General features: G+C 40.3%; 1 protein-coding gene across 1 annotated transcript; it reads right to left on the bottom strand.

Moving 5' to 3' along the window:
• Positions 1–1,387: 1,387 nt before the first annotated feature.
• Positions 1,388–23,865, bottom strand: LOC129825298 (ankyrin repeat and SOCS box protein 2-like). The gene is made up of 9 exons (XM_055885291.1): positions 23,081–23,865; positions 20,881–21,174; positions 18,626–18,795; positions 15,978–16,133; positions 15,227–15,472; positions 13,925–14,096; positions 5,928–6,501; positions 4,941–5,082; positions 1,388–3,416 (listed from the first exon to the last, which is right to left on the bottom strand). Exons 2-9 carry the CDS (start codon positions 21,165–21,167, stop codon positions 3,265–3,267), a joined length of 1,899 nt encoding a protein of 632 aa, XP_055741266.1. The 5' UTR covers positions 21,168–21,174; positions 23,081–23,865; the 3' UTR covers positions 1,388–3,264.
• Positions 23,866–27,121: the final 3,256 nt, after the last annotated feature.

Below are 27,121 nucleotides of genomic sequence, written 5' to 3'. Positions count from 1 at the left end.
GCTGTACCAATGCCTCTTTGTCCTCTGTTCTCAGATCACCCCTCAGCTCCACAGCAACAGTTCATTGTCAGTGCAGTTCCTCACTCGAATGTGCAGTTCCTCCATTTCCTCACTCGAATTTGCCTGTAGGATTTCTCATCCCGCAGACACTGGTTTATTGCAATCACAGCAAACACCCAAGACATGCAAACTTTATAGGGGACCGATCCCCACGGAGAGACATTCTCAGCTCAACTCTCAGCAGCCAAACAACAGAAAACACACGGCTTTTAAAGGAAATGACAGCCAATCCCCAGCTACCTGTTTGATTAGCCAACTCTATGCAAGTCGTCTGATCACACCAGCCCCGCCACCCACTTATTCACTTATCTGCCAATCCATTTCGTGACATAGCCCAAACTGTTTGGACGCTACAGACATGTACCGACTTCTGACGAGTCCCAAGATGTTTGTAGAGCAAAATGGAAAAATCTGTCGTGTTCGTGGGAGTCTCATCGTTCCATAGAGGGGTTCGTTTCTAGGCGAAACCGTTCAGACGCTACAGACGATTATGTGAGAAGACCGATTTTCAGGATGTCTCATGGTCTGACAAACACCACTCTAGCTAATGAGATTCCCTCGGGAGCGCAGACATTGACTCTAGAGGGGTTTTAAGACCTGTTTCAAGACTAAAATGGCTGCCTCTACCATATGGATGTTTGTGACTATTCACAATCCAATATATAATCACAATCAAATTTGACAACAATCCAAGATAAAGATTATTATGTGGAAAAATATGGGCCATCATGTTATGGACTGTACATTGCATGAATAATGCACAACATTTGGTTATGTGGTATAGCCATCCTATAGCCTATATGTAACTACTGTAGTAGTTTCGTCCAATGCTAGAGGGCAAGAGGGATGAATGTGTCAGGAGAACTTCATCCATGGAGCAATCCCCTGTGAAGTCATTTGGCACCCTCATGAGGAGTTTGTCAGAAGTGAAGTGCAAGGACGCACACACACACACACACACACACACACACACACACACACACACACACACACACACACACACACACACACACACACACACACACACACACACACACACTTTACAACCATTCAAAATTCTATTTTCCCTAACCCTAACCCTAATCTTAACCTTAACCCGCAAACATGACCTTAACCCTAACCCTAATCTTAACCCGCAAACATGACCTTAACCCTAAGCAACAATCATTCAGCAATCAAGCAATCACTCAAACATAATCCAGGAATCCTGGACAAATACATCGGGAAACACATAAATATAAAAACAATGGAATTATTGCACATCCCAATGAACTATAAAACTATAAAATACAGAATTAACGGCCTTTGAATGACTGGAAAACCCATAGAAAATGGATATGTTTATTGAATTTTTTTCACAGGAAAAATAGCACAAGATTGAATTGTCACCTTGTCACCAAAGAAATATACCCAATTATTAGAAAAAGGAGACCCTTACCTCAGAGATCATACAAAATACTACAAATACTGCAATGAAATCTATTTAAGTGAATCAACACCAAATATCAAATTACATCTACTGTTTCCCTCTCATATTCTCAATCTTTACTGTGATGATGGTAATACAATTACTGTCAGGTAATGCTTTAAACATTTATGTTCAAACTCTCAACTTCGATAACTGTTCAAATCAAATATTTACAAAAACACAACGTATGTTCTTATAAGGCAACCTAAAAGGGTCCAACGATGCCCCAAAAACACTATAAAATCAAATAAGCAGCTTTCGAAACCTTGACAAAAAGCCATTCACGTATCTATTTCTTATTTATCTTCCATTGAGAAATTGAATAGACCATTCTCAATAAGAACATTATAACACCTCAACTAACGATAAACTAATGAAAAAAGCCTTCACTATAGCCAGGGTTCTATAATGCCCCAAAATTACTGTACACTCAAACAAGCAAACAGGCAAATTTCCAAAGCTTGACAAAAGCTCATTCACATATTTGTTTCATAATTTAGCTTCTGAGGCTGCACTCACTTGTATAGTTAATTAACAGCTCTCACAACTGAAACATATAAATAATTCATTGGTTATTTATGTATAATTACCATTTTACTATGTACTTTCAAACACGTAGGAATTTAAATAATAGTAAATACTAGCACCTAGTAATGTCTACAAGCGTAAAATAAAGTGCTACCAACTTGGTAAGTCTACCTTAGTCCGATCTTAAAGTTTAATCGTAAACCCTAGCTGTACTGTATTGTACTGTATATCAGCGGTTCCCAACCTTTTCTGTTCTGGGGACCACCAAATCATCTTCAAAAGGACTACCATTTGCGGGGTCACAGAATTCTTTAATAACATAAAATATCTTAGCAGTCAAATTTAGAGTACATTTTATCAATTAATGTAACAGATGAAAGGACTATTATTACAGATGTATGTTTGTAAAGGCCTTACTCTGGTGGGAATTGGCCTATATGGAGAGCGCTAAATTGATTTTATTTTTTACAGAAGAAATATGGGAAGCATATGCATAACCATGATAGCAAATATAAGGGATGTCCCCGGAACATCATGAAACGGACGCCTAAAGTGGTCAGGATGTTGTGTCATGGTCTCCTGGAGGTTTTGTCTAGTTCCCGGTTTGTCCCGGGGACATCCCCAACACAGGAGGTTGGTGGCACTTTAATTGGAGAGAATGGATTTCCAGGTGTCTAATTCCATTCCATTTGCTCCGTTCCAGACATTATTATGAGCCGTTCCCCTCTCAGCAGCCTCCTGTCGTCCCCAAGGAGGTTTTTAGGATGTTCTTGGGACATTGTGTCATGGTCCCCTGGAGGTTTTTGTCACTGATGGTCCCAGGTGTCACAAACCATTAGAAGTAAAGTAATTAAGTGTAATGTATAGCATGTTACTGTACAGCCACTCTGTTCCAATTTAGGTGTTTATCGGTGTCCAAATCTGTCATTTAAGGGGAAACACAATTTGCATTGTAAAAAGTAATGTACACTTGCTTATAATACCATATACTATACTGGTATTATGTTTGGAAGAAAAATATAAAATAATAATAATAATAAAATAAATTGAGGACCACTTGCAGTACCCCATGTTGGTAAGCACTGCTCTATATTACTGCTCAAATTTGAGTAAAAGGATTCACACCAAAAACACTGATTATGTCAAGAGATTTTGTGCTGTAGTCCCTCATCATCTCTTACTTTGACTATAATGTCACACACTATTATTCACAAAACATTTTCTTGGTTGCGCTCTTCGTGGTTGAGGTACTTGATTAGTCGTGGTGGGAGGGGCAGTTTTTTGATGCACCTCAGTCTGTGGATTCCAACCTGCTGGCGAATCTTCAGCCTGCACAGCTGCATCAGTGGACGTGATTGCGCTGGAAGACAATGGCAACAGATACAGTAATACTGTATGTGACGCTTGTATATAGAAAGTACAGGGTCAATGGATTCAGGGTTTGACACCCTTGTAGGGGGGTTTGGGGGCATTCTACCCCCCCAAAAAAAGAAGAAAAAAATAAATAGCTCTGAAATGGTCGTTTCTGGTAAATTTTTAAGGGGAAATACATACAAAACTTTTCTGATAATTTGGACAATCACAACTGAAATACCAATCATTTCTGTATTACTTTAAACTCTTGGTCTAACTAATATAATTCAGAAAGTCACCACCAAACCCCTGCTTTAACTACATTTAAATGTCATAACCCATTATTCTGTTTGTGTACCCTTCACCACACTTTTCATCATCTAAAATATATTTTCCCCCTCCAGAAATTAGGCTAACAACATACTGGTCCATATTATCAGGCTAGTGTTTTATTTAGCAATGAGCTAAATAACCTGTAGCCTAACTGATGCAGCATGCAGGCTGGCTGCAGCATACTGGCATTTGTGCATTTAGCCAGATCAGTGCTTCCCAAACTTTAGTTAAGTTGGTTCTAGAAGTATTGTAAGGATGATTATTAGGTTGCATAAACATGATTAGTGCTATTCCCCTAGAATTTTGGCCTTCACATTGTTTTTTTGAACATTAATAAGGAGGATAGGCTTTCGCTGCTGGCCAGAGTCTGAGAGACATGCAGGGCAAGCTGCACTGAGAGAAACAGGCTTGCTTGAGCCTACTGCCTGAGGTTCAGATAATTATTTAAAGGTTGACAATACTTCCACAGTTGTCATTGAGCTCTCAAAATTGATCCCTATATAACCGTTACCAACTACCACTTGTTTTGAAAACTAGCATTCACATGTGAGATGCGCATAACTTCACAATAGAAACTTTCCCCATTTGACAAAATATAATTTTCTATATAATTATTTTTCATGCTTATGAATTTACCATAAAATTTGACTGTACTAATTTATTTGTTATAAGTTAGCTCACAGTTTTGAGGGTTTGCTAAGAAGAGAGAGATGAAAGAGAGAAAGAGAGGAGATATTGCACGTTTCTCTGTTCTTCTTTACAAGCCTTGCTCAACTTTTTTCCCCCTCTGAGTCCCGGGCCAAACCAAAAGCCTAATTGGTGGCGGGGGGATCCAATCATAAAATGAAGAATTGAGGAACACTGTGCACTGCAAAGCCACAGAAATCCAGTAGCTACCTGACACTTCACAGTGGGAAAATTATTTTTAATCAATCAAACCCAGGCCTGTAGTGACACCTCTAGCACTGCGATACAGTGCCTTAGACCACAGTGCCACTCGGTCCCTTAAGAGCCTGCCAGCAGCTGCTAGCTAGACATTAGCTCTGGGATCCAGGTCAAGGCACCACTGTAACAGGCTGGTATGAACCCTGCTTATTAGCCACGCATTCAGTCCTGCTATACCAAAATGCTACCTTATGTTGTGTAGTATGTGTAGGTGTGTCTGTGTGTATGTACAGTATGTGTACATGACACTCACTTGCTTTCTCCTTGATGACTTCCCAGTCCTCCAAGCTATCTAGGTGCTCAGTAAGTCTGGAGCAGAGTTTCACATGGCCAACGTAATTCAAGAGTACATCTATGATGGGTCCTGCCCAGCGAGTAAAGATTACCTCACAGAACTAATGATGGAAACACAAAAAGCAATGGTAGGCTATGGTATATTGTATTTTTTAGTCTCTACTTTACAAGAAGTGTCCCAAATACCTCTGTGCTAACATGACAGCATAACAATTATAGGCGTTTACAGTGTAGGTAAACATTATAACATAGTAAATCCAAAAAACATTCCTTTCCACAGGACACTTCAATGAGTGACTATAAATGGGGAAATAAAATTGATCTGTTTCTGCATAGATCCGATAATTTATTGACGGTACATATTATGAAAGAGAGTGCTCCTTTTTCTATATTTCAACCCGGTGAAGTGTCCTGGGGTAAGGAATGTTTTGGGGATTTTCAAGTCCCTCAGTCTAGGAACTGATTACCTTTTTTGTTCAAGCTGGGCAAAAACGCGTTTGGATACACTTTCTTGCCATTGTTACATAGTACTTACAACTGTTGCCGACAGCATACCACCCTGCATCCCACTGCTGGCTTGCCTCTGAAGCTAAGCAGGGTTGGTCCTAGATGGGAGACCAGATGCTGCTGGAAGTAGTGTTGTAGGACCAGTAGGGGGCACTCTGGCCTCCGGTCTTAAGATCGAATCCCAGGGCAGTGAATGGGCCATTTCCCTGCTCAGAGTGCTGTCTTTTGGATGGGATGTTAAACGGGTGACCTGACTCTCTGTGGTCATTAAAAATCCCCCTTATTGCAAGAGTAGGGGTGTTAAAGCTGGTGTCCTGGCTAAATGTCCATTTTGGCCACCTAATAATCCCCCTCATTCTTAATTGGCATTATATTTAGAAAGTATGTAAATATATTACACATATGAACATACTAAACATTTCATTGTTATTTTGTTTACCTGAACAGGTTCCCCAGTGTTTCTGAGTGTATTGGTATTGTAGTGCAAGTCATCCCTCTCAGAGGTCTCCTGATGTGGTGGGTGTGGACCACTGCCATAAGTGCAACTAAAACAGGAGAGGGCGTCGCAGCCATTGTCCATCAGATACTTCAGCATGGACAGGTACTTCATACCAAATATGAGGGTGGCCGGGAACGAGGTGGGGTGAGTGGGTACGTAGGCGTTGACATTGGCACCGTGCTCCACCAGCAAAGTGACCAATTCGGTACTACCCTGCCTCAATGCTACCAGTAGCGGGTTGAAGGTGTCCAGGTTTGGGATGGCGCCGGCTTCTAGAAGCATGGTGGCTGCATCCACGTTGCCGTTGGCGACAGCGAAGTAGAGAGTCGTGCTACGATGGTCCTCATACATCATGGAGCGGTCATCTGACAGCATGGCGTTGACGTCGTAGCCGGCCTCAATCAGGACCTCCACAACTGCGTCCCTGTTGCACTCGGCGGCCAGGTGGAGGGGACTGACTCCACTGCGATTCACTCTGTACTTGCTGGTGACTTTGATCAGCAATGACACGATACTGAAATAGAAAACCACACAGAGGAAATTAGGGGGTGCCCAGAGTGGAAGATTAGTGTTCGGGTTAAAGCATTCCCTTAAAACATTCCTAAAGTTTCCATATTTTTCAGAAATCACAGTTAGAGTATTCCCAGATGGAGAATTCCCTTCCTGGTTACTACCCTTCTGATAGCAGGAATCCTCCAACCAGAATCCTCCAACTGGAATTCTCCAACCGGAATTCTCCAACTGGAATCCGAGGAATCCAAGTCTCCACAAGAAATACCGTCACAGGACACAAGGCATACAGTACACATTCTATTCCGAAAAATAACATTTCTTCACAGCTTTGTTGTGGTGTGTCTAGAATATGTGTCACAGTTCTGACTAAACCTAGCATTTTGCATTGTGTACTTTACGAACTGAAAGATTACAGTAGCATTTTCATTGGTTGAGAGTCCCTTTCTAACTTCTGTTCATTTCAGTTTAGGTGCGGAGAAAGGTGCATGTGAGATGTAAGTCGGTGGAGTTGGAAACAGAAACTAGGGGGTAGAGTACAGCGGCGATCGGTGCCGTTTAAGATGAGGGAGGACAATATATTTTTTTTATGAGCATGGCCTTATTTCTATTACAGCATATTGGATGACTGTCATTCATATTCCGTTCAACCAGCTTAATGCAATATCGATAGGTTTAGGCTACTATAGGATACTCACACTTTCCCTATGCCCATCATGAGGTTGCTACAACCGAGCATATAAAAGAAAGTTTGTAACGTAGGTGAACAGGTCAAGAGAAATTTTAGTAATCAAGGTGACAGACAATGACACATTCAATACCGCTTTGCACATTCTTGTCTCCATCCGTTCTAGAATGTAATCATTAGTCCAACAGTTGCAACAAGAGTTTCTGTTGGACAATTCAGGTATGTTTATCCTCATTTCTAAAAGTGGCAGTAATAAAGACTCTCTTGAAATAGCCAAACCTTTTCCTGGGAAATGTAAAAACCCTATCGGCCTATATCGAATCTCCCATTACTCTCAACATTTAAAAAAAATCTGTTGCACAGCAACTCACTGCCTTCCTGAAGACAAATAATGTATACGAAATGCTTCAGTCTTGTTTTAGATCACATCATAGCACCGAGACTGCACTCGGGAAGGTGGTAATTGACCTTTTAATGGCATCAGACCATGTTCTTGCCTGGTTTAGATTTGATCTATTGGAAAGATATCAGTTAGTCTCTGTGGATGGTTTGTCTTTTGACAAATCAATTGTAAGTTTCGCCGTTCCTCAAGGTTCTGTTTTAGGACCACTATTGTTTTCACTATACATTTTTCCTCTTGTTGATGTCATTCAGAAACACAATGTCAACTTTCACTGCTATGTGGACGACATACAGGTGTACATTTCAATTAAATTGCCTACCCTGAAAGCCTGTGTTTCAGACATTAGGTAGTGGATGACGGCAAAGGTTTTACTTTTAAACAGACAAAACAGAGATGCTACTTCTAGGTCCCAAGAAACAAAGAGATCTGCTGTTGGATCTGACAATTAATCTTGATGGTTGTACAGTTGTCTCAAATAAAACTGTGAAGGACCTCGGCGTCACTCTGGACCCTGATCTCTCTTTTGACAAACATATCAAGAATATTTAAAGGACAACTTTTTTTTCATATTCTTAACATTGTAAAATCAGAAACTTTTTGTCCAAAAACTATTCAGAAAAGCTAAACAATGCTTTTTCACTTCTAGATTAGACTTCTGCAATGCTTTGGTCTCCGGTGACCCGGATAAAGCACTAAATAAACTTCAGTTAGTGCTAAACACGGCTGCTAGAATCCTGCCTAGAACCACATTTTTTTATCATATTACTCCAGTGCTAGCCTTTCTACATTGGCTTCCTGTTAAGGCTAGGGCTGACTTCAAGGTTTATTGTTAACCTACAAAGCATTACATGGGCTAGCATGCAGGGCTTTCTCCAATAGAGCTACATTTTTATGGAAAAATTCTGCCTATCCATGTGAGAGACGTAGACACGGTCTCGACCTTTAAGTCATTACTGAAGACTCATCTCTTCAGTAGGTCCTATGATTGAGTGCAGTCTGGCCCAGGGGTGCGAAGGTGAACGGCAAGGTTCCTCTCTAGATTTCTTCCTAGGATCCTGCCTTTCTATGGAGTTTTTCCTAGCCACCGTGCTTCTACATCTGCATTGCTTGCTGCTTGGGGTTTTAGGCTGGGTTTCAGTATAGCAGTTTGTGACTTCTGCTGATGTAAAAAGGGCTTTATAAATACATTTGATTGATTGATTGACCTACAGTAGCTACAGGACAGCAGCTTAAGTTGAAAGCTACAGTCTGGGATCTGGGAATTATGGTAATTTCAATTATTGAACCATTGATTCTATTATTGGATAATATAATGTATAAATGTACACCAAAGTAATTTTTTAGGAGCATCAGTTTGTGACAGAGGTCTCAGTAGAGTTAGTCAGCCAGGCAAGACAAGTCTGTGACAGAGGTGAGGTGCATTTTTGCAGATACAACACTTTATTATCTCTGTCCAGCAAACACTGGACAAGCCAGATGCTATTTTAAGGCAGTCTGACAAACCTCCAAAGTTGATTTCCAAACTGTATCAAGGGTTGACAGAGGCTTTTCACCGTTGACACAAAATTGTAAATCTAAAATGTGAGGAAGACCTGGTGATGAAACGATACAGATATGTTAGAATGCCTAGTCATGCTCATATAATCTCAGACATAAATTACTGCAGTTTAAAACCTGTTAAGGCTAGGGGGTGCTGTTGTCACTATTTATGGTAATCGTGTAATTTTTGAAACGGCTTCCTACAAAATTCTTGATCGTACAATATGCATATTATTATTATTATTGGATAGAAAACAGTCTATAGTTTCTATAGGAGTTGAAATTTTGTCTCTAAGTGGAACAGAACTCATTCTAGAGCAACTTCCCTGACATGGAGTCAGATTTCAGAAATTTTGGCCCCTGTTCTGGAGTCAGTTTTAAGGCCACTGTTATTCCTATGAGTATATGGACACTGCTTACGTCTTCCCCTGGATGCCTTTACGTGATGACGATTTGAATGGTGTCGATTGCGCAATCACAGGCACTATAAATGAAAAAACCCTGTATGTAGGAACTCTTTTCTTGGTGCGTCATGCGCGCGGAGGATACCGACCCACTGTTTTTCCAAGCACTAGTGAAGCCAGTTGTATTTCTCCGGTCATATTTCTACTCGTTATAGGAGTTAAAAACATAAGGTAGTTAATTTAAAGCGTTTTATAGCAATTTATATCCGTTTAGTGCGATTTTGGGACATTTATTTCTGAGACGCTGTGAATCTCTGGGCACGCTTCCAGTTCATGCCGAACGCAGTTGGCATTTCCACATGGCAAGAGGACAGCTTTCCACCAAAAGACGATTATACCCAAGAAAGGATGCTTCGCCCAAGATTCTGATGGAAGAACAGCTCAAAGTAGGAACAATTTATTATGATAAATCGTGTTTCTGTCGAAAAATGTTAGTGGCTTAGGACGCCATTTTTTTTTACTTAGCTTCGCTTGGCGCAAACTGTATTGAAAAGTAAGGATAATTTAAAAAATTTAATTCCGCGATTGTATTAAGAATTAAATTGTCTATCAATCGCTGTCCACCCTATAGTTTTTAGTCACGTTTATGAGTATTTATGTATACGACTAGATCACTGTCTAATATGGCGCACGAACATTTTCTCACCAGCTGGGCTACTTTTCTCATTGTCTAACCATGATTTTGGTGGCTAAATATGCACATTTTCGAACAAACTGTATATGTATATTGTAATGTGATGTTACAGGAGTGTCATCTGAAGAATTCTGAGAAGGTTAGTGAAAAAATTAATATATTTTGGCGATGTTTACGTTATCGCTCTCTTTGGCTAGAATCAATGCTGGGGTAATGTTTGCACATGTGCTATGCTAATATAACGATTTATTGTGTTTTCGCTGTAAGACACTTAGAAAATCTGAAATATTGTCTGTATTCACAGGATCTGTGTCTTTCGATTAGTGTATGCTGTGTATTTTTACGAAATGTTTGATGATTAGTAGTTAGGTAAACACGTTGCTCATTGTAATTATTCTAGTCCATTTGTGGCGGTGGGTGCAATTGTAAACTATGCCATCTACCTGAAATATGCACATTTTTCTAACAAAACCTATCCTATACCATAAATATGTAAATATATCAGACTGTCATCTGATGAGTTTTTTTCTTGGTTAGGGGCTATCAATATCTTAGTTTAGCCGAATTGGTGATAGCTACTGTTGTTGGTGGACAAAGTAAAGATGGTGGATTATGCTAATGTGTTTTTAGCTAATAGATTTACATCTTTACATATTGTGTCTTCCCTGTAAAACATTTTAAAAATCGGACATGTTGGCTGGATTCACAAGATCTGTGTCTTTCATTAGCTGTATTGGACTTTAATGTGTGAAAGTTAAATATTTAAAAAAAAAAAAAATTTTTGAATTTCGCGGCTCTGCCTTTTCAGTGGGGGTGGGGGGGGTGTGCCGCTAGCGGAACGTGTGTCCTTGAAAGGTTAAGACCATCCATAGAACCTACTATATGCTAGTGAAACAGAATATCATGCACTCAGAAATTGTATTTATCTGCTGGAGGTGTAAAGCTCAAAAGGGGACATATTTGCATATGTTGTGGTCTTGTGAAGGCTGGCTGAATTCTTGCAAAGAGTATGTACATTTATCTCAGCATGTCTACAGATTCTCCCTTGTCCCTGTTGTTGTTTTCTTGGAAATGTTTATACTGGAAACCGTTATCAGAAGAAACTGTGTAACCTAGAATTTTATATGGGCTCCCAAGTGGCGCAGTGGTCTAAGGTACTGCATCTCAGTGCTAGAGGTGTCATTACAGTCCCTGGTTCAATTCCAGGCTGTATAACAACCGGCTGTGATTGGGATTCCCATAGGACGGCACACTATTGGCCCAGCGTCGTCTGGGTTAGGTTTTGGCCAGGGTAGGCCGTCATCGTAAATAAGAATTTGTTCTTAACTGACTTGCCTAGTTAAATAAAGGGTAAAAAAATAAAATAATAATAATAATTATGCACCTGACTTGACTTATTCATTTTAGCTCCTAGTGGTGCAAAGGGCCTAAACTTGCACCATCAAGGCCATATTAGTTGTGATTTGTTGAGGTTTGGGTATTGTTACTGTTTTGATTGATAGCCTGTGACCTCTGACCTCTGTGTGATCAGGTGATCAGGAAGGGCGAGGTGAGCTGCTGCTGGATCTGCACTACATGTAAGGACAATGAGATTGTCCGGGATGAGTTTACCTGTCAAGCCTGTGACCTGGGCTGGTGGCCCGATGACGAGCTGGAAGGTAACTAACTAACTGGGAACTATGTATTTATGAGCCATGATGACTGACTACATGGATCTACCTGGCTGTATCTCCTCCAGGTCCTACCCCCTCTAACCCTAACATCTTCTCTAACCTGTATGTCCGTCCCAGTCACTATCCCCTCTATCTATACCTCCCCCAGCCTTGGCCCGCCCTCATCTACTCTAACACCCACCTCCCTAGTCCCCCAATCCACCACAACATACTGACAATATATGACAAAACTAAACAAATTTGTCCTTAACTGACTTTCCTAGTTAAATAAATAAATAAAATAGTGGCTAATAAATGCATTGCCATTAATTGGAAGGTTGATTTTCCTCCCACAATGTATGGAATGTAAGAAATGTAAAGTTATGTACAGTATCATTAGATTTGTTTTAAGATTAAGGATACACTGTGCAACTTTCACAGGGTCTGGATGTCTTTTATGGAATACTGTATTGTATTGAAAACATGCCCACATCAGGGAATATTTAGACAATCCCTAGCTGCTGGGCTGCTCAGTCCTTACTGTTGTCACTCTGGCCTTGGCCTAACACACCTGAAGCCGTTAATGAATGTTTTACTAAGATCCTAAAGCTGAGTGGGGTGTGTTGGGTTGGGGCGCTACAGGGTCGTGGACCTGTAGCGCCCCAAGGGTCGTGGACAGGTCGTGGACCTGTAGCGCCAGGGTCGTGGAGCTATATTGTGTGTAAGTACTATTAGGCTTATGATATGAATTCTGTGGAGGGTGTACTGTTTCTGTGTGTTGATGTGTGTTTGGAAGTTGTGTTGGGGAGAGTTGAGTTATTGACGAGACTGGTGGGGGTCCCGTGTGCAGTTAGCTCTGGCTGGCTGGGCTGTCTGGCTGAAATTTGATATAGAGGATGTCTTAAAGACAATCAAAAGTTGTCTTTGTACTTTATTTGTAAGAGTTGTTCATTTGTTGGGCTATTGGTTAAAGGTGCAACACAATATTGATTATTGAATTATCATGGATTCAGTCTTAGTTCAGTCTTATCAATCACTTAAACATTTAATAATATCTTACCTAGCTTAATGACTGTGGGCATTTTTTCTTATTTTTGTTGTTCTAAATAGAGACGGCTAAAAGGGCCATTGTGTAGAAATGCATGAAATGTGCTCTAGATGCCTGAAAAAATGGGAGGACACCCAGTCCCCCTCCCAAGTTATGTCCCCTTCTGCAAATGGCACTGCTGGGTGATTTAAAAAGTCTGTTCTGTGCAGATGGTCAGGGGCTGGAACATAATTATAATAACTTGTACACTGAAAATTGACCGCAAGTAAGCACAAACCGATAACATTTTACAATAATGTTATCATTTCAAAGCTTGATTAAATTGAGACACCATTATGTATCTCTATTGATTTGAATTCCTGGTGAGTTTACAGTGTTTTTAGTCCAACAACGAATCTAATAACAAAGAAATAACATTGCTCGCTATTTTAAGCTAATTTGAGTTCAAATGGCACTTCTGGGAAGTATACCTAGTTTCCTGAAACGAGTCACATTTTAGCAATTATATTTTACTTTTTATACTTAAGTATATTTAACACCACATACTTTTAGACTTTTACTCAAGTAGTTTTTTACCTTGTGACTTTCACTTTTACTTGAGGCATTTTCTATTAAGGTATCTTTACTATTACTCAAGTATGGTAATTGGATACTTTTTCCACCACTGCTTATGTAAACAAATCAAAACAGCTGTGCTGCTGGGCAGGTCGGTCTCTGGATAGACCTCAAATGCCGCCGATGTTTATCCCGCGTTAGTGGGCATTGTAGAAATCAAAAGCCAACCTTCATGTAAGTCATGGAAAACTCTTGTACACAAAACTCTGTTTTGGACGATACTGACTATGACTAAAATAAATGTTTCTGACTAGTTGTGATGCTACATATGCTGTTTTCGACAAGAGAAGTTAGTTCTAGAGTTCAGTTCTGCTTTAAGGGTGCTGTGCATTGATATTTGTAGTATTCCCATGTATCAAGGTATTGTAAGCTAATTGCAGTTACCCATCAGCTCCTCGTTGGGCAGCAATATGTAGTGGCAGAAGTCCTTTATTGCCCGCTTTGTTGGCATCAGCATCCTGAGAAAGAAGAAGCTCCACAATGTCCTCATGGCCATTCTTAGCCGCTTCATACAGAGCAGTGGCCCCATCACTTGCCTCACTGTTGATGTCAGCACCTAGAACATATTCAGGACAACTGACAGTTAGAAAAGTCAACAAACGATCCATAGTAAGAGCTCCATGACCGTTTTATGTGATCTGCGCCCTTTGGCCGTTCATCAAGGCATTCCTAGTCGATCACCAAACATGTCTGTAAAAAACTCAACGATAAAGGCTGTGATAAAGATTTGTGCTCCCTTTTTTTTCTTGCTGTTGGTGGTAGGTGTACTTGATTCAGAAGCCCTGCGCACCGGATAAGCAAAGTGCTCCCATTATTAGCAGATCGTCATGTCTCTTTTAATATCAAGGAATATTTAACTTTTTCTGGTCATAGGAATAACATGAATTTGTGCATGAGGCAGATGCGGTGCGACTCGAGTTTTGCCATCTGGTAGAAGATGGTGTCCCCTGTTTCTGGTCAGTCTCACCAGAAGAAAGGAAGGAGAGAGCAGGTACAGTGAGAGTTAGACTCTCTGCTGCTCTCTCCCTCCCTCCGTTGATACTAATGCCGTGTTCAAAACAACTGGGAACTGGGAAATCTCTGACTTCTGTCTTCAGTGCGTTCAAGACAACTGGGATATCAGGAAAAAACGAGATCCGACTGTGAAAAGTTGTTTTGAACGGTCATCCAACTTGGAATTCCAAGTCGGAAACTCTAGCATCTTTCTAGACCTCTGATCACTGACGTAATGATTTGACCTTGTTTTTTTCCGAGTTCCCAGTTGTCTTGAAAGCACCATTACCATCAGAAGCAGATACCATCAGTCCAGTTAAATAAAAAAAGGTACTTATTTGCAAATTATTTCAATTCATGCTCAGTTGTGCCTCGTAAGTGCTACACCAACTGATCTATTTAGTAATCAAAGCTTGAGGTTTGAAATATAATATGGTCTGAGAAGAACAATATTGGCAGGCGAAGCATGTTGTAGCTAATATGCTGTGATCATATATTAGGCCTACTCCACAAACCTCAATCTTACAGAATAATTGTTTTTATTAGGTTAATGTTACATTTTTTAAGTCATTAAAAAAAATCTGAGTGGTAGGTCTATGCTTGCTTATTGACTGCGAAAGTAATCTTGACTCAGAAAAGGTTGGTGACCGCTGGCCTACAGAGTTCACCCATTTTCCCAGAGGAAAAACATACCGTGTTTAATGAGAAATCGAAGTGTTTCCTCGTGTCCACTCTGGGCTGCAGTAAAGAGGGGCGCGATACCATACATGTTGGTTGGGCTGAGCTTCGCCCCGGCCTGGACCAAGATCTCACAGATCTCCACGTTGTTGCGGCTCACAGCCTCCTGGAGAGCTGTACAGCCCTGAATGCAGTGTTTGTTCACCACAGCACCGTGATTCAGAAGCATGACCACAATCTCAGCATTACCACTTTCACAAGCTGTGGAATACAGTCAAAGATCAAGTTAAATGGAAGAAATCCCAGACTTTGTTAGTCATGGAAGACAGTGTTTCCTAAACAAGGGTTTGGGGGTATTCCCAGTGTATGTAAGACAGCTTAGAATGGTATTGGAAGAGACATTCTGTAATGGCAGATTTTGAGTTTAGCTGTATTTCTCATATCAAGCCATCCCTGTCCCCCCATATACCTTTCCTTTCTCATGAAGTGTGCACTTGTTCACTAGTATTCCCCACAAATGCTAAAGCATTAGATCGATGTAGGCTTGGGCTGGAGGAATTCTTGTACCAGTCATTTTCTTTCAAATCCATGAAGGGCAAGTTTTTCATTCAGTTTTTTCTCACAGTGTGCTGATCTTGCTGCCCGACACATAATTTTATTATCAGTCAAGTAGCCTATGACTTAGTATGCTTAAAATAAAAGGATAATTACAAAGTGATAGGCATATAATCTAGGTCTTAGTAGGTCTCTAAGGCAAATGTGTTACCTTTGTAGAGTGGGGTCTCTCTGTCCTTGTTGGCGAGGTCTGGGTCAGCCCCCTTCTCCAGAAGCATCTCTACACAGGCCACCTTTTCCCTGTACACCGCCAAGATGAGAGCAGTCTGGCCTTTCAGGTCACACTTGTTAATCATACTAGGTAGAGCTTGAAGGGTGAAAAGAAGAACACATGAGATAAAAATTAGACTAGGCTATACATTATTTTATACTGTATTTTAGTCTGCTACTTAGCTGGGTTTTAATTGGTAAAATGGTAAAATACTTGGTAATTATGTGGTAAAAGGGGTGTTCCATTTGGTATGGACTGCTATTGTGCTCAATTGTTAAATTCTTTGACGTGAGCCGAGAAAATATAAATTGCCTTCAAGCCACTGATGCAGACCTTTGGAACATCTACATTTTAAAGTCTAATAAATCAATGTAATATAGGCTACACCATCACAACAAATCCATTATTTATTTTAGACAGATCTAAAGAAACATGAGATGAAGAAAATGTAGTCTATTTCAGAAGAAAAGAATAGCATACTCTGAGTTGTCGTTATGTTAGGTCCTGATCTGGCTATGCCAAATGGCTGTGGGCGACACTAGCTCATTTAGCAGACAAGATTTACTTAGAATTCCGTGGCATTGTTTCATATTATTTTATAGTATTAGTATTATTATTAAGAATACAATTGATCAAAGCTGAATAAAATAGAAAGGATATTTTCTCCAAATGATTTGAGGGAGTGCGCACATGCATCTATTCTGTGTTGAGCGGTTAACAAAGAAACAGGTGCTCCTACAGTGTATGCTTAATTTAGAGTTATTTATGTAACTTTAGTTGTGATACAAACTTTGGGCTATACGTTTTGAGTTTTAATACATTCTAAGGCTGCATGATGAGACTAATGACTATTTGAAAAAAGTTGCATGAAAGGTATGAGCTCTGCTTTGTTTTTTTTGTGCAGACTGTACACACTTCATCAGTCTCTCATTCACAATTTGACAAGCACTTAATAATGCCATCCCCTGTGTGTGGCCGCAATGCCCCTTAAAAAAATCTGTGCCTTTTGCGGCCAGGGGCCATTGTGCCCTGGGGCTGAATCTAATAATTATAATTCCCTTTTCCAGGCTACATGCTCCAAAGCACCTCTCACTGAAATGGCTCTCCATCATGTGATCAGGTCTTTCTCACAAGCTACAAGTGAAGCCAGACACTCCGGGGACTCAACTGCATGCGTCCTTATCCAATTCCGAGGTGCATATTGAAGATATTGGAAAAACTGTCCACATTTACTTTTTGTCAGCCAACAAGATGAGTAGGCCTAATGAACAGCAAAAAATCACTAGCCTATGTCAATCTAACATCCTCCATAGTAAAAAAGACGACTTATTCTATTCTGTGCAAGAAATAAATATTTCAAACATAGTCTGGGAAAGTTGTGGAATGGAATAGATCCCAAATGAATGCCACCACTAGCATCCCAAAAACTTTTAAGCAATGAGGCTGACACAACAGATCAGAACATTTAGCTTAAAAATGTTGATAATGCATGTAATGCTTTTATTATGAAGTTGCATTTTTATGGTGAAAAGGATCCTCCCAAAACTCACGTGAAACTCCACGTGCTGTGTATGTATGCCAGTTAGGCTTTACACCTGTTGGAAAGTGGATTAATGTGCTTAATTTTAAGAAGTGTTTTGGCCACTTTAGTTGTGATAGAAACATTATCAAAACATATAGGCCTATGGCCTAGAATGCACGAGGTGTGTGACCTTGATTTGAAAAAGTTGCAAAAAAAGGCATGTGTTTCTTGCCTTACTGCACACAAGCTGGGCATCATTCACAAGTGATAATATATCATTCACGTGATAGGCTAATATTGTCTATTCTTGATTTATTCTTGTCTTTACATATACTAAATAATATATGTGAAATTAGTCTTGATTTAGAATGGACCATTATCTGTCTCGAAACAGGGGCAGTGGGATAAAGTACATGTCATCTGTATGCACTTAAATAGAGAATGGAGGACACTTTTACTGTGGTTCATGTTCATGCCAGCCAGGTAGGCTATACTCCTGTTGTAAAGAGAAGCAATGTGCTTAATATTAGGAACGTTGAGAAATAAATATAGTAAGCCTAGCCTATAGAAAGCAGAGTGATGGCCTCCTCTTTTTAATAGAGGCCATCACTCTGTTTTCTCACGCAATTGCATCGCCTATAGAAATTATGAAAAACATAAGCTCATGGGCTCTCATTAAATATTTGATTACATTTGTAATGATGTGAGAGTGATTAGAGGGACAATAGAGTGCTGAGTACCAGACAGTTAGCCAGTTTGGTAGGCTACTAATGACCATCAGCAGCATCAGCGCTTGGAGAAGCCTAATTTCCGTAACTAAACTGTCATGTGGAACTTGATTGCCATCATGACTCGTGACCGCCGGTGTGGCAGTATTAAGGTCACTGTAACAGCCCTAGTTACCACTACAAACTTTCTCGGTAAATATCAGGTCAACAAGCTGAAATAGGATTGTAAAATAAAAGTGTTACCAAAAAGGACAACAATCCCCAAAATTACTGTACTAATGTTAAACATTAACCTATCGCTATACATGTTCATACATGGAATTTTGAATTGCACTTACCCCCAAGAAGAACCCTGACACACTGGTCTTGGCCATAATATGCAGCCTCGTGCAGCGGGATCCATCCATACTTGTCAGGCCACAGTATGTTATTCGCATTGTTTTTAGCCATAGCTTGAACCGTTGTCACATCACCATTCAGGATGGCTTGCACAATAGTGTCCTGTTCCCTAATAGGCAAACATACCCATCATCATCCACTTGCTTTTTTTCTCTAGCCCACATGTACAATACAAGACATTAAGCGGAAATCCAGATCATTCTCAAACTCAGTAACTCTGTCAGTGATTTGTTTTTTAATTAGGTAACTTTGAGTTATGGATAGTGGATTAAAACAAAATACACTCATCCTTAGTTAGGGTTTATGGTGTTGGAAAAACATTGGTTACCTTAAAAGAGTAATTCCACCACTTTATCTCAAGCACAATAGCACTGTCTACGTTTGTGAAAATGGCACTGTGGTTAAAAGATAAGATAAAAGTGAAATTTGATGTCATCAAAACTAAAAACGTTTTTAAAAGCAGTGATTTGTAAACACTACTAGAATGGTGGTGACACGGTGAGCAGGAGAAGGCCCTTCCCATTGCTAGAAACTTGTTGCAGATTTAGAAAATCATTGTTATTATTATTCAGTTATTATTATTCAGTTGTATTTGCCATTTTCTTATCTTGAAAAGTGAAAGTGGTGGAATTTCCCTTTAAGCAGATAAAAATAACATACAATAAATGCCATCACATATTAATACAAACATCATTACATATCCTAAAGTGTTCATGTCTTGGTGTGAAGGGAAGATGTGTTGCTAAGATACCCTTTGTGAAAGAAGACACTTACTCCTCTTCACTCCTGTGAAGGGAAGACGCTTTCCATTGCCTGTGACAAAATGAGTCACCACAACGTCGTCACATTTCCTTCTTTCTTCACATTTACTTCTCCTGCTACAATAACAGTGAGATATACTCAGTTGACAGTCACAGCTGACTGCTGCAAATGTGTACGTAAAATGAACTAAACTAATACAGTGGGACCCTAAGCTCATTGGATATTGTGTGTTTCTTCAAAGTGAAATGTTTGATTCTCATTGCTGACATGCTTACTATGACAAGCTCTGTATCAATCACTACAGTACACACATCTAAAATACCTGTCTTCAATTCTAGTTCATATCGCCACTATAATGTTCCTCTGAAAGCTTTTTCTTAGGGGTAGGCTTGAGACATGTGCATATCCAACATGCACAGTTGCAGGACACTAAAAAGTTAGTTTAATAAAATAAAAAAACTTGTACCATGCTACAGGTTTTTGCGACAAACTATCGCTAGGAGATGCTAGAGCAACGTGTTGCACAAGCACACGCAATGCAGCAATTGTCCTGCCAATACCGTAACATGACCTAGTAAACCTTATAAAGCCTGCAATCTTGCATCCAACTCAGCACGGAGACCTGTTTTCATCAGTGTTGCTATTTTTCAACCTTGGTGACATGTGAACTTCAGACCATGCTACTTGGATGTATTCCCAAAAAGCCTGTTGGGCAAGGGATCAGTATCATGAGATTTGATGGGACAGGTGCTTGGCACATGGCCCACTGGAATCAATCAGACCAGACTGTAAACAAGGTGTTGTATGTCAACAAATGATACTCTAGGCGTCTCGGTTTTCCAGCTAGCAGTAAGCGGGTAAATAGTTTAGTCACGTTAGCTAAGCAGACGTAAACACCTCACAAGTCAAGTCTTTCGTTTGAGAAAACAGTCACTCTCATGCATATCTGCAACCTACATATGATATCAAATGGCAAAACCCACAAACGTAAGGTTATATGAGTCGGAAAACATTTGCATTGTACAGTGACACATAGACGCATATGACTGACTAGAGCAACATAATAATCAGAGAACACTTTCCTTGACCATGTCTTGACTGGCAACACTTTTTATTACATTGTCCTTGTGCTATGTAGTGACCTGATAAGTAACAAGAATTTCGCTATACTCGCAATAACATCTGCTAACAATGTGTATGTGACCAATACAATTTGATTTGGAACTACTTTGTAATGACCAGATAATTAATGTTGTACACTGTAACTACAGATATGTTATGTAATAAGGACAGTTATAGATCAGCATGTCATTTTGACATGACATTGGAATTGTATGTAACTATCCATAGCCTACATCTTAATATAAATGGTGGCCCAAAAACCAAAGTGGTTAATGAAAAAGAATGAAGGCTCTTTTCAGTTGGCACATACGCGTCAGTTGGGTTGGTAGTAGGCGGCCAATGTCTTGGTTCCTGCCTTGGTGGGTTTGGCCTGGTTGGGGATGGATTTGTCCTATACTGGACTGTTCTTCTGCCTAGAGTTGTTGGGGTGTTGCTGGCTTCACCCGGTGAAGTGGCATTGTGGGCATCACTGAGGCTGCGTTCGATAGCCAGCAGAATCAGCTCGTCATCTGACAGGTTGTTGTAGAGACTGTAGTCATCAAACCCCAGGTTGTGGCCCGGCGTGGAACCAGGGATAGATATGCTGGCAACTGCCATGTTGGATCTGGAGAGAAAGAGAGGATACAGTGTATCAGTTATGTATGATGCATTATGTCCACCATGTTGGATCTTGAGAGACCCATTCCTAATCAATATACACCAGGGGTGGCCAAGCCTGGTCCGGGCGGGTGCTGTAACATCTTCCGTCTAGAGACCATGATTAAAGGGATAGTTCACCCAAATTACATATTGGTCTTGATTGTTCAGCTAAATTAATTTACTTTACGATGTTTTGGACTTGACGTGCGAAAATCTTATTATCGGGGATATTGACTTGCATTGGTGTTGTACCAGAAATGCAAAAAACGTATAACGTGTAGACAGTGCCCATGTCTTTCAAAAAAGGTTACAAAGTATCACTGTATTACCGTGTCCATACTGCTTACAGTGTAGGAAAATCAAATGTAATTGGGGTGAGATTTCCCTTTAATTTGGACTGGAACACACTACATCATCCCTCTAAGTCCAGTGTAGTACATATATTACATAGGGTGGTTCCCAATACCCATTTCTGCTGAAGGGGTTTTGACCTGTTCACTACTTCCCAAAAATCTAAAAGCATTGGATTGATGGAGGCATGGTCTAGAGGGAGTTTCCACCATATTTTTGTCCCACTCGGCTTTTCCTTTCAAATCAGTGAAAGGAAGTGATCAAGTGTACACTTTGGGAGAAAAGAGAGATATTTGGGACGTACTGTAGCCAGAGACTAGGGGATTGATTCAATTGAACCTGCAATGTTGCATTTATGAAGCAGTCCCACGGTCATCAAATTCTAGAATGGTTTTGAGTAAAGTAAAGGAACATATGTGCAAGTGGGCTTGTCAATTAAGGTGAACTCCCTCCTAAGACAAACGTACCATGCAAATGGATGACTTGAAGGAAAAACTTTTATTGAATGGGTTTATTTAGGTTGGGTGAGGCTGGGATTATGTTAGGATTGGATAATGAAATTATGATATGCTCCCCTTGAAATAGTGTTCAAATTTCACATTCAAATCATTAAAGTGATTTGTAAATAACCAAGGGTTGGAAACGGTTCAGGGAACAGATCCGAAAACCTGATTTTTTTCCCCTTCATGGAACAGAATTAGAACCACAAACGAAAGTGATCTAAACTGTTCCGGAACATAACCGTTATTTTAAAAGTATGGGAACCGGTTAAAAACATTATTTTACATAGTAGGCATTTCTTTCCTGTCCGACAAAAAACATGACAAAGCGCCTATACAAAGCCCTCACTCTGTCACTCAGAAACTTATTCCAGTGTCTGCTTGCCTACTAGCTGAAAATCTATGCCAGTGTCTGTGTGTAGGCAATCTGCTCTCCCCCTCGGAAGACTAGTTTAGTGGCCTACTGACGTTACAAGCGTGATTCAGAAATTAGGGAGACAGATTTTTCATTCGAAAAAAATGGATTCAACTTTAAATACTACTTAAGGATACTATAGTTGTCACATTATCACGATTTATTAACTAGAAAAAAGTAAGACGTGTGTTTATTTTAATTCTCGTGCTGCAAGAATTGCTCCATCTTTCTGATGGTCAAAGACATTAAAAGTTCCTTCATATAAGCCGCTCCTTCGTCGATATATATCTGTGAGCATAATTCAGATGATACATGTCATAACAACAAGATGCCCACCACGTCAAACCAAGCCTCCTCCACTCTCTTTCAGTCGCATCTCGCACCCTACACTCATCTGTCCAATGCCTTTAAATAGCTTGCCTGATCCATAGCAAGCTGCTCTTTCCGCAGTGATTGGTGGAGTAATTTAATGTCGCTAAATGTAAAAACAAATCCATCGCAGAGGTTTAAAAAGGAACAGAAAGGTCCATGTAGGATTTTTTTTTCACAACAACAAAAGTGCACCAAAGTTGTCAAATAACAATGTAAATGAAAATAATTCTTACCTTTCTCACAAGCTCTTACAATTTTCCAAAGGCAAAAAGAGTGTCAATGTTTCGCTCTCCGGTTAAACTCCCCCACTCCTCTGTAAGTAGATGTTTCGAGACAGGGCTTCCGATCCAGCCGTCTGGAATATTTCTGGGAGCTTCACATGATATCCATAGGGTAGTGGGCCAACTTTTCCTGTCCCCCGTTCATAGCTCAGAATACTCCTGAGGGGGAGCTGTCCTAGATAGCACTGAACAACAAAACAAATAGCTGGAACTCTTGGGAGTAACAGCGAGGAATCCCAAAACATGGTGAGTATCTTACTAATCAGAAAATGTGTTAATCATACAATATGTGCATATTACAATAGAGTGATATTGACTGACTGTGTTCAATGGAAACTGTGAGTTGTCCCAAGTACAGTGTTCAGGCTTGTAATCCTCCTGGGTCAGACAGACTCTTGCTGCGTCTGTGTCAGGTTTGGTTGTGGCGAGTTGGTGTTCCTTGTTCCTTATGTTGAGAGGTCTGGTATTGTGTTGTGTTACAATCAATGTAATGGAAAGAGGGGTTTATTGCGGATGCCTGTTTCTTATTTTTAGACAAACAAATCCATGGAAAAAGGGTCATGTTTATCGGCAAGGTTGACTTCTTCCCATTTTGTTGGCAGGTCAATCTGCGTCATGTGTTTGTTTCATTTTGTTGGCAGGTCAATCTGCGTCATGTGTTTGTTTCATTTTGATCCGAGGGCACTTGGCATTTATTTTATTATGAGGGCAAGGTCATAGATACCCCACAAGCTGGATTCCAGAATACCAGCCACTACAGTTACAGTCGTGTCATCAGTCTTTTAATACCACGTTGAGTGTAGAGTTTAGGGGTTAAATCAATACTGACCTCTATACTAAGGTTAGGGGTTAGTTCAGTACTCGCCTAAGAAATTGTTGTAATGCAGAACAAGCAATGAAAGGCTGTTCACAATTTCTAGTTTTACCTACCGTATTAAAGTGGAAATATACAGTGGGGAGAACAAGTATTTGATACACTGACGATTTTGCAGGTTTTCCTACTTACAAAACATGTAGAGGTCTGTAATTTTTTATCATAGGTACACTTCAACTGTGAGAGACGGAATCTAAAACAAAAATCCAGAAAATCACATTGTATGATTTTTAAGTTATTCATTTGCATTTTATTGCATGACATAAGTATTTGATCACCTACCAACCAGTAAGAATTCCGGCTCTCACAGACCTGTTAGTTTTTCTTTAAGAAGCCCTCCTGTTCTCAACTCATTACCTGTATGAACCGCACCTGTTTGAACTCGTTACCTGTATAAAAGACACCTGTCCACACACTCAATCAAACAGACTCCAACCTCTCCACCATGGCCAAGACCAGAGAGCTGTGTAAGGACATCAGGGATAAAATTGTAGACCTGCACACGGCTGGGATGGGCTACAGGACAATAGGCAAGCAGCTTGGTGAGAAGGCAACAACTGTTGGCGCAATTATTAGAAAATGGAAGAAGTTCAAGATGACGGTCAATCACTCTCGGTCTGGGGCTCCATGCAAGATCTCACCTCGTGGGGCATCAATGATCATGAGGAAGGTGAGAGATCAGCCCAGAACTACACGGCAGGACCTGGTCAATGACCTGAAGAGAGCTGGGACCACAGTCTCAAAGAAAACATTAGTAACACACTACGCCGTCATGGATTAAAATCCTGCAGCGCACGCAAGGTCCCCCTGCTCAAGCCAGCGCTTGTCCAGGCCCGTCTGAAGTTTGCCAATGACCATCTGGATGATCCAAAGGAGGAATGGGAGAAAGTCATGTGGTCTGATGAGACAAAAATAGAGCTTTTTGGTCTAAACTCCACTCGCCGTGTTTGGAGGAAGGAGAAGGGTGAGTACAACCCCAAGAACACCATCCCAACCGTGAAGCATGGAGGTGGAAACATCATTCTTTGGGGATGCTTTTCTGCAAAGGGGACAGGACGACTGCACCGTATTGAGGGGAGGATGGATGGGGCCATGTATCGCGAGATCTTGGCCAACAACCTCCTTCCCTCAGTAAGAGCATTGAAGATGGGTTGTGGCTGGGTCTTCCAGCATGACAACGACCCGAAACACACAGCCAGGGCAACTAAGGAGTGGCTCCGTAAAAAGCATCTCAAGGTCCTGGAGTGGCCTAGCCAGTCTCCAGACCTGAACCCAATAGAACATCTTTGGAGGGAGCTGAAAGTCCATATTGCCCAGCGACAGCCCCGAAACCTGAAGGATCTGGAGAAGGTCTGTATGGAGGAGTAGGCCAAAATCCCTGCTGCAGTGTGTGCAAACCTGGTCAAGAACTACAGGAAACGTATGATCTCTGTAATTGCAAACAAAGGTTTCTGTACCAAATATTAAGTTCTGCTTTTCTGATGTATCAAATACTTATGTCATGCAATAAAATGCAAATTAATTACTTAAAAATCATACAATGTGATTTTCTGGATTTTTGTTTTAGATTCCATCTTTCACAGTTGAAGTGTACCTATGATTAAAATTACAGACCTCTACATGCTTTGTAAGTAGGAAAACCTGCAAAATCGTCAGTGTATCAAATACTTGTTCTCCCCACTGTAAGTGTGAAAATGTGTATGCCTATTCTGAACTTTATTTTGTAAATTACATCAAAATAGAAAACAACTAACTTGTCAGTTGCTGTTTACTTGAGTAAACTTACCTCTCCAATTAGATCTTGGATTAAAAGTTAACTTAATGTAAAGTGACAAAACAAATCTTACATAAACATTAATTCAGCATTGTTATGTCTGTAACCAACATTTGCTAAATCAATAATCCTGTCACACTATTTAGATGGACAGTCTCAGAGTTTCTTCTTCGACTACTATAACAATACTTTTGACCAGCTGAAGCAAGTCACACAATTTTTCTTCAAGCTAGCAGTAGCCAGCCATGCATTATTTGTTTGCCTATTTAGTTGATAATCAAATAGGAATAGGTAAGTAAATAGTGCACTTTCAGCTGTCAGGATAATTTATTTGACTTCTCGAATGCAAACACATTCAAACCGTTAATATCAAAGATCCACCATCATATTTTTCTGCTTATGCATCCTTATTTCTATGCCCAACTTCCACTGTTGTGCGTGGTCAAAATTCCCCTTTCTATTAGGGGTGTGCTGAGTACTCAGACAAAATGAGTATGGTAACGGAAATGGAGAATTTTTCGAATATGATTACGGTACGACACATTTTTGTAATTCTACTTGATCAGGATTAAGTCATTTTCAGCTGCCAGCACGCATCTCTCTGTCACTAAAACTGTGCTGCGCTGTGCAATCTAAATAACTCAATTGGCTAGTTTGGCTGTCTGTAAAGAAATGTATGGGGTGCAGGTTACGCTTCCTGTCACGATTGGATTTGAGCAAGCATCGCTCCCCCTCCCTCTCATTTCCCCCAACGTCTTTGTCATTATGACCTGAGCTAAACCCATGCACATTTTTACAAAGCGACAGATCAGTAAAAAAAAATTATGACAAATATATGGGGCAAGTGAATTACCTAAATCTGTGTCTGGAATAGTCTCAAATGCAGGCAGCAGTAGCCAGCCATGCATTATTGTCACGTTCTGACCTTAGTTCTTTTGTTATTTCTTTGTTTTAGTATGGTCAGGGCGTGAGTTGGGTGGGTTATCTATGTTCGTTTTTCTATGTTGTTTTTTCTTCGTTTGGCCTGGTATGATTCTCAATCAGAGGCAGGTGTCGTTAGTTGTCTCTGATTGAGAATCATCCTTAGGTAGCCTTTTTCCTCCTGTGTTTCGTGGGTGCTTATTTTCTGTCTTTGTGTATGTCACCAGACAGGACTGTTTTGTTTCATTCTCGTTTATCGTTAGTTTTGTTGTTTTGTTCGAGTTTCGTTTTCATTAAAAGGCATAATGAATACTTACCACGCTGCACCTTGGTCCTCCGATCCTTACTACTCCTCCTCGTCAGAGCCGTTACAATTATATGTATTTCATTGATAATCGAATGGGACTAAGTAAGTAATTAGTGC

This window comes from Salvelinus fontinalis, chromosome 27 (assembly GCF_029448725.1).
Source record: "Salvelinus fontinalis isolate EN_2023a chromosome 27, ASM2944872v1, whole genome shotgun sequence".
NCBI classification, from domain to species: domain Eukaryota; kingdom Metazoa; phylum Chordata; class Actinopteri; order Salmoniformes; family Salmonidae; genus Salvelinus; species Salvelinus fontinalis.
The sequence above is the reverse complement of the archived record's forward strand: the minus strand, read 5'-3'. Positions and strand labels throughout refer to the sequence as shown.

Excerpts from the sequence above, each read along its gene's own strand:
- LOC129825298 (XM_055885291.1), bottom strand. The coding sequence starts at position 21,167 with ATGGCAGTTGCCAGCATATCTATCCCTGGTTCCACGCCGGGCCACAAC. Across the intron at positions 16,134-18,625 it reads TGTCAGGGTTCTTCTTGGGG|CTCTACCTAGTATGATTAAC; the intron begins GTAAGTGCAATT and ends TCACCCTTCAAG. Across the intron at positions 14,097-15,226 it reads TCGATTTCTCATTAAACACG|GTGCTGACATCAACAGTGAG; the intron begins GTATGTTTTTCC and ends AATATGTTCTAG.